General features: G+C 35.4%; 2 protein-coding genes across 2 annotated transcripts; both read right to left on the bottom strand.

Annotated features, from left to right (window-relative positions):
• Positions 1-1,625: 1,625 nt before the first annotated feature.
• Positions 1,626-5,838, bottom strand: LOC116009419. The gene is made up of 7 exons (XM_031248750.1): positions 5,586-5,838; positions 4,723-5,077; positions 4,420-4,576; positions 3,544-3,588; positions 3,196-3,358; positions 2,207-2,568; positions 1,626-2,115 (listed from the first exon to the last, which is right to left on the bottom strand). Exons 1-7 carry the CDS (start codon positions 5,769-5,771, stop codon positions 1,797-1,799), a joined length of 1,587 nt encoding a protein of 528 aa, XP_031104610.1. The 5' UTR covers positions 5,772-5,838; the 3' UTR covers positions 1,626-1,796.
• Positions 5,839-8,824: 2,986 nt separating this feature from the next.
• LOC116010906 lies at positions 8,825-9,921 on the bottom strand. The gene is made up of 2 exons (XM_031250400.1): positions 9,004-9,921; positions 8,825-8,947 (listed from the first exon to the last, which is right to left on the bottom strand). Exons 1-2 carry the CDS (start codon positions 9,919-9,921, stop codon positions 8,825-8,827), a joined length of 1,041 nt encoding a protein of 346 aa, XP_031106260.1.
• Positions 9,922-13,081: the final 3,160 nt, after the last annotated feature.

Here is a 13,081-nt window from a genome sequence, read left to right as displayed (position 1 = left end):
AAATGCGGTGGGAATTTGGTAATTTTCCGTATTAGTCAAACTTAAGGTGCGTGGTTTTCCTTCTTAAGGTGTGTGGTTTTCCTTCTTTAGGTGCGTGGTTTCTGTGCTTAAGGTGCGTCAGTCTTCAGTGAGAACTTAAGGTGTGTTTTTGTTGAAACTTAAGGTGCATCGATCTAAAATAGTTGCGTTGGTTTACTTCTTAAGGTGCGTAGTTTTCCTTCTTAAGGTGTGTGGTTTGTGTGCTTAAGGTGCGTCAATTGTTGAAATTTAAGATGCGTGGTTTTCTTCTTAAGGTGCATGTTTTTCCTCCTTAAAGTGTGTGGTTTCTGTACTTAATATGCGTCAGTTATAATATTTAGGTACCCCATTTTAAAACTTTAGGTGCGTAGTTTGTGTTATTAAAGTGCGTTGTTTGTGTGCTTAAGGTGCGTGGTTTGTGTACTCAAGGTGCATATTTTCATGCTTAAGGTTATGTTGCTTGGTTCCTTCCAGATGCACGCTTTTTTAAAAAAAAAATTATTAATTTGAACAATTAATCTAGATTTGATCCATGGCTTAGAGTTAATACTTTATTCAGGAAAGACTTGTTGAATTAGCAAATGATAGGACACCACATGATACATGTTTTTGTTAGACTTTTGCTGTCAATCTAGTAAAGTTATTTTAAAATAATTTTATTTCTAACATTGTCATAAAATTAGGGGAGTTAAAGTTTTCAATTTTCAAACAACAATGTTATGTGGACCCAAAGTTTTTTTTTTTTTAAACCAAAACTTGTTGTAGGGTTTGGCCTATTCATCAATGATGAGATATAGAGCAGCATTATGATAGGCTACATCAGTAAACAAAATATTTTATAAAAATAATTAGTCTAAATAGCATTTTTCCTTTTTCATATACAAAATCATACAAATTTCCGTAGTATTTCATTATTAGTTATACCAGGCTAGAATATATATAATTAATGGTTTGCAATTTTGAAAATTAAATGCTATTGCAAATAAATAAATAAATCACGGATGAACCATGAAAAAATGTATCCTTTAATTTTCAGTGGTGAAATCATGAATATCCCTCAAAATAAATATAAAAACATATTGCATGCGATAATTTTCTTTAAGTATGCATGTTTCAAAAGATGTTCGAAGCGATATAAAATGCTTGCTCTTTATTGACTTTGTTAGTTTGTTTGGCTAAAACTCATAATTACTTTCTTTTTTTTTTTTTCTTGACAACTCCTTACCATCAACTTTCGTTTTGCCACACAAGAGGTTTAAAGGACATGACCATTATCTGTCAGCCACACAAGAGGTTTGAAGGCAATCACCCTCACATAAAGTGGTCACCATTTACGTAAATTCTCTACTTTCTGTTCTCCAATTTTCCTTCTCCACTCTCTTTTCTGTTTTCCAAAGTCCAAATGTATTTGTTGTTTTCATTTCTTCAATGAATAATTTGTTCGGTTAATAAACTTACCTCTGTATTTTGTGATTTAAGAAAGTGAAGCAAAGCATTAGTTTTCAAAGTCAAGATCAACCAAGAACACCTCATAATGAGATGTGATATGGCCCAAATTCAAATTCGTGTGTATTAGCTTAAAATATGGTTTAACACAAGAATTAAAATACAGGAAAATAAAACCTTACTTGATTGAAGATGGAAAACCCAAAAGATTGCTTTACATTCCTATGTATTTTCTTGAGTCAAATGTTATGTTAGAGATATAACATAATCCCACATTGAACAAAATCTCCAAACATTTGGAACAATGCACGGCTGTAGGTACTGTCTACAACTCAAGCAGTCTCATGCAATCCAATATTAAGATCAGACGAGATAGATATCAGGAGAGGTAAAGTGGGGTGCCAAACAGCTTTGAAGACGCGTTTCTGATGTGCTTTTATGGACTGGGAAGGTTTGTGGGAGTTGTACCTTATATCGAATATGTGAATCACGGGGTCAACTGAACCCGATGAAATGTAGAGGCCATTGGGTGACCACGCTTGATGTATAAGTGCAGATTGTGATTCGCTGCTTTCTTGCTTCCATCCGAGCGAATGGACTTCCTTTTGCCTGTCTCTGATATCAAACAATCGAAGCTGCTTCTCTAAAGTCCTGCAAGGAAGAAGGAAAAAACAAAACAGGATTTATGCGTGGCAATAATAATGTAAAAGTAGAACAAGGATACTCTAATGGCTTGTCTTACCCGGTCTGAACCATGAATAGATTGAGGTCACGGGGGTTCGGCAGAACACTCATGCACTTGCTTTCTATTTGATGCTTGTACTCCACTTTCTCCTCTACAAGATCGAATCCAATGATCCTCTTGTCAGCACCAGCAGACATAACAATTTTCTTCTGTTGCATACCAGCAACTCCCATTACAGCAGAAGAATGCACACTTTTATGTAACACTTTAGGTTTCCATGAATTCTCTCGCTCTTTTTCAGACCAAAAAATGACAGCATGATCACTACCACCCGTAACAAAACAGTTATCCTCCCATGGCATGAACATTATGTTGTTGATGATGCCTTTAACATGCGGCTTCTCTTCCAAGAAACTTACCTGCAAGTTCTCTTATGCATCAGTATATGAAGGCACAGTTGATATTACTATTTTTATTTGACAACTGTAAGTCTGGTGCACATATGAAATGCTACAAAAATTGAAACAGTATACATGCGGTATATCAGTTATAAATAATCTGCCGTGTCAAACAAAAAGTAAACTAAATCAAAATAAGATCAACACAGATAATCTGCCGTGTCAAACAATGGAAGGCTTATCATGTTACGTTAATAGAAGTATAGAACTATAGATGTAGAAAAGCAGAGACATTAAGATCATTTTTTTTTTGAAAACATTAAGATCATGATTTAACCAACTTAAAGTATTTGTTTGATCATCAAAATCAACAGGACTACTTTTTCATCTTTCACCAGAGAATGAAATGAATCTTGCATAGAGAATGTTCAATGGTGTTCTCCATTATAAATTTTACTCACGGGATTCTCTGTGTTGGCTTATCTATACTCACCATAGCATGCATATAAAGTGTACATGCAAGTAGACAAGGTTACTTTCACTAACCAATGTAATTCAAAGAAGATATTACTTAGCACACTCGAAATCCATGCATTTTATGTCATAATTTTACAATTTACCATAAAATAATAATGTAATCAATACCACCTTCTGTTTGTTAAGATTCAAGATTGAAATCTGAGATTCTTCACCATCAGCACTGTAAACTGAAAAAAGGGAATTCCCCTCAGGATGCCAAGCAATATCTTCTGGCCATCTCCTTTGCTTGGCCGACAGGCAATTAGTAGAACTAAGAAGGGTCGCACTTGATCTGCAGTCTCATCAAACAAGTAAGTCAGTTCATAACTTACATGGAGAGAAGAAGGTATTTAAATGCGACATGAAGTTAAGATTACTTTTCTAAGAATAAGGATACTGTTCTTAATAAAATCAAAAAGATAAAGCATGATATTGGTATTTGCTAGGAAGATTGACCAGTAAATAAGTTTGGCATACCCTCTACCCTGAAGCTGCCACAAGTTGACTACTCCGTCCAGTGCACTGCAGTTGTAAGTAATGTTCCAAATGAGTAATACAAAGGTAAGAAGTATAAGACCCATTTGTTATATCCATTGCAAATTTCACATTATGAACAAAACCAGGGAACATTTCCAACAAAAGAAACACAACTGTTGCATGAGACGAATGTAAAAGTGAGGTAGAAACTAGAAAGTATTTTTATGTCATCCAATATCATCGGGGAACTTCTCCTTTCCAGGAATCTCAATATACTTCACAAGTAGCCAAGAGTAGAAACTGCAGTAAAGGTTAAGGAAACTTGAGCATACTTGTTGCCTCTAGTCAGTAGACCTAAATCATGTGTCACCATAGTAGATTTGTTATACACAAAGAATAAAGTGCTTTCATAAAGGTTGGAGTGTTGGACACAATGTGCAAGACTCCCACATCATTGATCATAGGCAGTTTGTGAATGAAGATGTAACTTTACCTCTGATTGTTTTGTTTTTAGGGCTTGAACCCATAACCTAAATGTTAGCAGGTGAGCAATTGCCACTACACCAAGCCCAGCCTTCTATGAAGCTCTAGTTTGGTAAATTAAAATATTTTTGTTTATAAAAAATCCATAAGCTCTGCATAAGGATGCAGATGGTATCAGTAAACATGTATACATATCATGTAATAGTGCTCATCAGGAAGAACATCTTCTATCCAGCATGCTTAAACAGGAGCTTAAACTTTAAAACAAACAAACATCAAAACACAACAACAACAACCACCTTTACTCTCCAACATCTAGTGCTGGATGTTGAGAGCATCCACAGAAAATCAGAACTGATGGTCTCGTAAGACTCTCAAGCAAGCCCTAACTACCTGGTGGCAAAATGTTGCTCATTAGTTGGAGACAAGACAAGACTTCTCAGCTTTCTCTTATGTTGACTAGTTACAATAGCACAAGTCTGGCAGTCGATCATGCACGGTGAAGAGTGGCAACTAATCATCGGGATTAAATCTTTCTGCCTTTTTTGATCTGTATTAAGATTTAAGAAAGTATAGTAATAAACATCCCAATGCAGTAACTTAAGCAAATATGCAAAACCATAAAATTTTATGCTACATCATAATTAAGATCCAACAAGCACATGAAGATTGCAGGACTACAAATGATAATATTACCAGAAATTCTCTTTGCTCCTTTATCTTGAGCATCAACAACTTCCTTTTCACAAGGTTCTCTCTGAGTTTTGTCACCTTTAAGCTTGATCATACTATTACTAAAACAGAAACCTGAATCACCAGCAGAACTAGGACTACTTGAACTTTTAGTTACAGGTTCGCAATCTTCTTGTTTAATATCAAGAATTTCAGGTTGCAGTTTACTTTGAGGCTGGCTTTGGACTGTTATACTTGTATTCAAGTTGAATTGTGATCTAAATTCTGACTGGGTTAGTGATGTCTTAACACTGTTCTGGCCTCGGAGGCGAGCCAATTTCCGTTGTGATTCATCTAACCTCTTCTCTGCTTCTTCAAGCTGCATAATCCATTGAGTAGGAAAAAAAAAATTTACTTTTGATCACAATAAAGCATACAAATAACTTTTAAATGAATAAACCCAAAACTGATTTGAAAACCATACCCTACAAACTTTATGAAGCAAAAAAAACAATAACGCACTCAATATCTTGTAACCAATAAGTGCATTTTTCTTACTATCTCAGAACCAAAAACCACAACTTTCTTCCGGCACCAAAGATTTTGCCCATCTTTGGCAAAATAAAAATTACACTACAAATTCAAACTCTTATCCACAATCACTCCTGCCTCCAAATAATTTTCCAATGCACAAGAATTTAATTATGAATCAAGATCATTAAGTCCTAATTCTTGAACATTACACACAAGACCAAATAAACTAACCCTTCATAAGACCAAAAACGCGCCATCAAAACTCTAAAAGATTACAAAATAGCAGCAAAAGCAGATACATTGCAATTTGCAAATATTTAAAAACAAAAAAACAAAAAAACAAAAAAAAAAACCTGGCTTTTGTAGTAAGAGAATCGTTTGCGTAGATGTTCAACTTCCTTGGAACGGTGCTCGATGAGAGCGACGAGGTCTTCCTCTCCGTCACTCATAGTCTGCTCCTCAGTATCCCCGCTGTCGGTTTCGGCGTTTTCCGGCTCCGACTCCAGTCTCGGCCTCTTCTTAAACGGAGGCGCGTCCATGTTTTTTCAATGCTCTCGCTTCCCTCCTCCTCCTCCTACAAATGTATAATTTTAACATATGCTCTATTCCAATTGGACCCTATACTATAAGTTTCAGTATAAGCAATTGGGCTTGTTATTCTATTTATATGAACACCAATTTAGTTATATTTTTCCTTTCTCTTTTTTTTTTTTCGGAATTGTAAAAATTTTTAATTTAAAAAGAAAAATAAGAAAAAAGTGTCAAATAAGTCACTGAATTGTTACATATTATATAATTGAACAATAAAAAAAAGTTTGCAATTAGATCATTAAAAACTTAAATATTGTGCAAACAATATTTTTAACAACTTACTTTCAAGTTTCTTTTAAATTTAATGTCATAATGCCAAATTATATATAAAAAAATTTATTAATTATTATTTTTAAAAATTAACAGAAAAAATTTATTAATTATATATATATCTATGCTCTGGAATATACGCATCAATGGAGCCGTAAGAGGGAAAAAAGGAAGTAATGAACGAATGGAAACATAAGCAATTAAGGATTCTAATACTAACTTTTAGCTAATAGAGGAGTAAAATTAGATGATTGAAAATTGAAATGCCCTTTTTAACAAGAAACTTAAGAAATTAAAACAATTAAAAAAAAAAAACGGATGCTCAGCAAATCAGACAATTAGAGCCGTGGATTTAATTTAAATAAAGGGTCTAGATCGGTCTACAAGTTCATATTTTAAAAAAGTTCTCATATGAATCTAATTACTACGTATATGTTTGTGTGAGAGAGAGGGGGGAGAGAGAGTCTTTGTATAAAATTAATAATTTTTTTCCTTTTATTTTTAAAAAAATAATAATTAAAAAATAATATATAATTTGACATTATGACATCATATTTAAGGGAAACTTGAAAGTAACCTATAAAAAATGTTATTTTTATAATTTTTGAGTTTTTAATGGTCCAATTGCACATTTTTTTGTTCGATGGTTCAATTGCACAATGTATAAAAATTCAATGGCTTATTTAACACTTTCTGAAAAATAATAAACAATAAAGTATAAAGGAATTAGTAAGCGATACAAGTTACGATCCCGAGAATATTATTATTATTGCGATCGAGATAAATCATTAACAAATAATGAAATATGCATATTCTCAAAAATATTATTTCATTTTATGTCTATTTTGTGAACCAAATGTCTTGTTATAGTTAATTTATTATGATTAAATAAACTTATTAAAGAATAATATATTATGATAAAATAAATAATATTTTGTTCTTCCAAGACATTTCTAATACTTTAGTATATCAGAATTCATTACATCCAAAATTATAAATAAAACATTCTTTTTATTACAAATAATAGTGTGTTATTCCTACAATGCAGGGAGAAGATTATTGTAGTGTCCGTGCAACTTTGCTACGAGTTTTCGAGATTTGCCACATCACTCTAAGACCTTTCTTGTATTTGTACACATCTTTTCATAGTTTGTAGAATTTTCTAGAAGTATGTACATAATACTAGTAGTGTTCAAGAGCTAGATTAATAGTCATAGGATCACGTAAATCTCCACCGTCCATTGAAGAGGCGAAATAGTTATAAATACCCATTAAGGAGCTCATTTGTAACAATCCAACAATTCGAGGAATTCATGTTTCCTATAAAGCTTTCAAGTTCTTTCTTAAGCTTTCTTGCCAGATTCTTGCCTTATTTACTTTGCCAAGATTGAGCGAGTCTGACTTAGCTATTGTGAAGGAAAGTGAAATTCACGCCTAATCAAGTTACTTGGCATTCTTAGATGAGATTCTGTCTATTGAAGATAGTTGCTAAGTTCAACAGAATCTCTCTAACAGTTTATGAACTAGTTCAATTAGCAGTTCAGGTATTTAATTTGCAAGAAGTAAAGCATATATAAAAAAACATTAAGAACTCATGCAAATTGGTAACCCAGTTCGGAAACACAATTCCTACATCTGGGGGCTTCACTCTGGTCGCCCAACTCTCAATTTAATCAATCGATAAAAGATGTACTCATAATGCAATTGAGTTCACATGACAAACATCAGGATTTGCGTCAAATCATCATCCTTGAGTTTCGCCTTGAAGAGTTGTCAAATATTTGATTTCCCAATCTCTTTGTGTTGAGGCTCCCCCACAACAGCAGCACACATTGATCATCCAGAGTGAACTCTTGCCCATCTTCTCATAAAGAGAATGTTGATCTTGAATCAAAGGTAAGCTTTATCAAGATGTCGTTTCAGCTCTATCAGAGTATACTCTGTAGATAAAATCTCTATAATCTCAACCACCCAATTTGTAAGATTGAGTTGATATTTAAAGCTGCTGAATTCTTGATGCAGTTGTAACAGAATAACCGTTTCTGATCAGCTTGACTGTACTAGTGCAATATCTAGTTCAGAGAACGGTCTTCATACTCTTCAACTTCAAGTCTTCAAATTATCTGAACTAGTGCAATATCTAGTATAGACTCTATCTATTCTAAACATAATTTGGACTTAGACTCCTTAAGCTGAACTACCTTTTGACCTACAAGTAGAGAATTGTTTATCATGAAACTTAACACAACTAGGGAATTTTTCCAATTACTGTTTTTAAAAGCACTCTTTATTAACAATCTCCCCCTTTGTATAAGTTTCCTGGTAATATAATAGTCTACTTGGAACAAATGACTTGTAACATAAGGAAGGATAGTTCAGAACCAATTTCAGAGTAAAAATATCAAATGCATTCAAGACGTTCAACTTCAACAATCTAACATACCCTATTACAACAAAAAACAAGGAACATTACAAACTTATTTCAGCTGCTAAAAACTAAAGATAAAGTCTTCATAAAGAAACAACAAGGGTCTTCTAGGCAGTATCCAGTAGAGAATGATTGTAACCAGTAACCAGTAACCAAGAATCAAATGCATCAAGTAACATAAAAACTAGTGAAATGGTTAGAAGTTTGTTCCTACTCCCCCTATTGCTAGAAACTTGTGAATTTGTGGCCACAAGATTTCTTGGCAGGACCAAGTAGGAAAGCAAACCAAGGTTTTAAACATAATCATTCCGATTTTGAAGACACAGCCTCTTGGCAGGTCCCAATGTTTTCAGCAACAGCAGTAGTAGTTGGAGTGTACCCTTCAGCAGTTTCAATCATGGCAGCTTGGGCAATAGCTAATTCTTCCTGCTCTCGAGTCGGAGTTGTTCACACAGTTGTAATTCAACATTCCTCTTTTCAACCAGAATCTGGATGATAGTGTTCAGATCCTGAATGCTTTTGTCTAGAAATTGAGAGGTCATCTGGCTTGTCCTGGAGCCTTTAATAGATAAGGGCTGTGTAGAGCTACTTCCATGTTCAGGGTGAATGTCAAGAACATGTAGGCTTTGGTTAAGTCTAGCATCAATCAGTCTGGCCTTGGGCTTCTCCATCATTTTTCCAGTATTGGGTCTGAAAGTTTGAGCACGCAGTATGCCATAGATGGTGCAGGGGAATGGTAGCTTTACTTTGCTTTCTTTTGCAGTAGGATCCCTAAAACTAACAACTTGTTTGAAGATAATATGCCCAAGATCAACTAGTATTCCTTTTCCAATTTTGTAAATCAAGGTTGCCATTAGAAGGCTGAGTTCACCCATGTGCTCGTTGGGCATCCAGTTAGTCATGGCAATCTTATGGAGTATGGCAAATTTGGTTGTGAGAGACTTTGCAGGCAGCATGTTTGTCTCTGTTGGCCAGTAGCTTACTGTGCCACCAGTGATCACCTTTGTCAGCACGTTTACTCCAATATCTGGATCCTCAAGGTCATCTGCATCTATGCCAAGATAAGAATTAATTGTACCAATTGTGAAATTGTAATACTTGTTTCTTAGCCACACTCGACCACATTGTGCTGAATTTGTATCCTTGATTGTTGGCATAAGATTGGCATAGAATTCCTTGATTGCCATAGGGGGGTATTCCTTCAGATTTATCACAGACCTCATCAGTTTGATTTTCTCAAAGATTGGTATCAGTTGGCATTGTGCTTTGAATCTCTCAACATCCAGAAATCTTTCACTCAATATTTTCCTTTTGTCAATGGAGTCCCATCTTGTAGCATATTCAGGAGTGAGGAACTGGGGTTTAGTAATCTCGATTGGCTGAACTGCAGATAAGTCCATCTGTTCATCTGTTAATGGTGAGGGTGTTTCCACAGTGTTCTTCTTTCTTTTCCTCTGTGTCAGATGTTGTTCAGGTGATGCAGCAGTCTCAATCCGCTCAGGTGTTGGCTGTTTTCTCTTTGATTTTCTAGTGGGAGATGGGGCTTCTTTCTAAGATGTGGTGGCAGATCTAGTTCTCCTTTTTAGTACAGTGGTAGTCTTTGGGAACACTTGTATTTTCTACACTAGATTTGTATCTGCACCAGCTTCAGCTACTTTCCTTTTTCCTTTTGCTTTCTCCTTGGATTTTCCAATCTGGGACAGTGGCACCTAATCTTCTTCATCTTCTTGAATTTCTTGTTCACCTCTTAGTTGTCCTGTTTCATATTCAGCTTCAAAATCTAGATGTTCTAGGGTTATGTCAGGTAAAGGTGTGGTGGTCTCTGGAAGGGTAGATTCAGTGACTGGCTCAGCAGAAGTTAGTTCAGCATTTGGCTCAGGTGTTAGTTCAGGCTGGGCTTCTGTAGGCTCTGTGGTATGAGATTTCTCAGACACAGGGTTTGGACTATCAGTGGGCTGAGATGATGGTAGAGGGACGATAGGTTCTTGTTGTGAGGAGTTGTGTTCTAGATGGTTATTGGAATGCTCAATCTGTTTGACAGGGATTTTGATTTTCTATGATCATTCAGCATAGAGAACATGTCAAGTTTTGAAAACATAGGCTTCAAGGGATGAGGACCATAAAACACATTGGGGGAAATGTTAGGAGCAATAGACATAGGAGAAATCAGAGTATGCGCAGATATATCAGATGGTGTATCATAAGTAGGATCAACAGGTTCCTAGTTTACAGAGACAATGGGCAGTGGTTTTTCAACATAAGGGTTTGTATTATTCTTATTTTTTTCTTCAGAATCTGATAGCACAATTATGTCTTGAAATTTTGATTATACAATATATGACTATTATATTTTTCCAGTGATGTTCATCAAGACAATATGAAAAAACTGAGGATTTTTTAGAAAATTCAAATAAGTAGGGTTTGAGAATAAAACCTCAGGTGCAAACGCCTTCTTCAGTGATGATTCACCTGTCTCCATGGCGAGTGGTTTCAAAAACCCCTTCAGGTAGTCAAGCTTGTCTGCTCTTGAGTAAAACGACCAAATGGGTTCACCACCGGGTGGGCCCATTTTGTTGTTGATGATAATCACCATCTCTCTTGATGCCTGATGTTGTATTTCCTTTGAGTATTTGTTCGTAAGCTTTGAAAAATAAAAAAACTTAGTAGGTTCTTGCTCCATTTTTATATGGATTGTTGAAAATCAGGGCTAGGTTTTGTGTTTGGTGAGGAAGATGACAATGGCGAAGATACAAAATGGTAGAGAGAGAAGAGGAGATCTTGAATATCTTTTGTTATCACATTTGTAACTGATTCTTGAAGTGAATAAAGCCTGCGGATAGGGCGAGTTCTTCGGGTTACTTGGAGAAACGTGACACTCGTGGGAGACGTGTTTTGATTGACAGTTGTCTTTTCTGCATTAAATGCCCAATCCGCTTGTCAGGGGCAGTACATTTTCATAATGACCTTAGCTTAAAAGATAAACTTCAACAATTTTATCAATTATCACATATTAAGAACAACTATATGAAATTTCAGAGTTTTTAATTCAGAGAAAAGAAAGACAGTTAGTGTACCATACTCTGAACTAGTTCTAAGTAATGATACACATACCTAGTTCAGATTTTAGATGATTGAACATGACTGCATCGAGTGGTTTTGTGAACATATCTGCCAATTGCTTGTCAGTTGGAATATAATGCATCACAATATCTCCATCCTTTGCTAGTTCTCTGATGAAGTGATGACGTACGTCAATATGTTTAGTTCTGGAGTGTTGTATTGGGTTCTTTGAAATGTTGATTGCACTTGTATTATCACAGTGAAGGTCAACTCTTTTGAACTTGGTACCATAGTCGTTCAGCGTTTGTTTCATCCATAATAGTTGAGTGCAGCAACTTCCCGCAACTATATATTCTGCTTTAGCGGTTGATTATGAAATGGAATTTTGTTTCTTGCTAAACCATGAAACCAAATTTTTTCCTATAAAGGAACAACCTCCAGAAGTACTTTTTCTATCTTATATGGGAAAGAGGGTGGTGTTTCATAGGAATAGGTAGTATTGTTTTCTAAATGAATTTGTGATGGAGGTGGGTAGTAAGTGTTTAGTTGGGAATTGGGAAATGAATTTGACTCGGGAGTATAGCTTGGATCAAGTTGTTGCATCATTTGCACAAGCTTACTCTCTATGTTTTGAGATATGTCTTTAGAGCTTAATGAGTCAATTTCTTGTGAATTTGGTGATTGTGAATGGTAAGTTTCTTGGAATTGTGGAGGTGGTGTTTCATAAGGATATAGGTGATGATTTGGTGTATGGATTGGATAGTGATATGGAGGTGGTAAATGATATGGCGGTGGAAATGGGTCATGGTATGGATGTGGGTAGTGGTATGTTGGTGGAGGGTAATTATAGGTGGAATAGGGGTAATAGTGATATGGTTGGGGTTGAGGATTTGCATAGGATTGTCCTCCATGGTGTGGGTAGCCATGGGGATTCATTTTAGCACTTATTGGCAAGCTTCAAGTGGTTTGATTAAAGAGAATTTCCTGCACAATAGCTTAGCCAACAACAAATAATTTTGCAACTAAAAGTAGTTGCAAGTGAGCACAAGATATTCAAGACAATGTAAGCTCACTTCTTCAAGCAAATAATAAAAATAAGAAAATAAAATAAACAAAAAGAAAGCAATTCAAGAACTCTTAAAATTCTACTTCTAAGATGTCAACACTATTCGAAACCGTTTGCCATCCTCGGCAACGACGCCATTTTGATGTTGTGTATATGGTGAGTGTGAATGTGAAGGTGATAAAACGAAGAGTCAAGACTCCCCGAGTGTCGTGTCTCTCAAGGATGGCGAATGGGAATCGAATGGGTGTGTTGCCATCTAAGAGGTTGAAGGGAAAGAGTTACGGGAATGCTAAGGGTTGGATTCATTTGTAAGAGGGGGAAGGTTGATAGTGGTTGTGTAAAATAAATAAAAGTAAAGTGGAGATTGGGGCTTTAGGCTTTTCCATGTGGTCTATCTTTGGATGGTTTTGCGAGTGCGAGTCGTGGAATAGACT

This window comes from Ipomoea triloba, chromosome 2 (genome assembly GCF_003576645.1).
Source record: "Ipomoea triloba cultivar NCNSP0323 chromosome 2, ASM357664v1".
Classification (NCBI taxonomy): domain Eukaryota; kingdom Viridiplantae; phylum Streptophyta; class Magnoliopsida; order Solanales; family Convolvulaceae; genus Ipomoea; species Ipomoea triloba.
The sequence above is the reverse complement of the archived record's forward strand: the minus strand, read 5'-3'. Positions and strand labels throughout refer to the sequence as shown.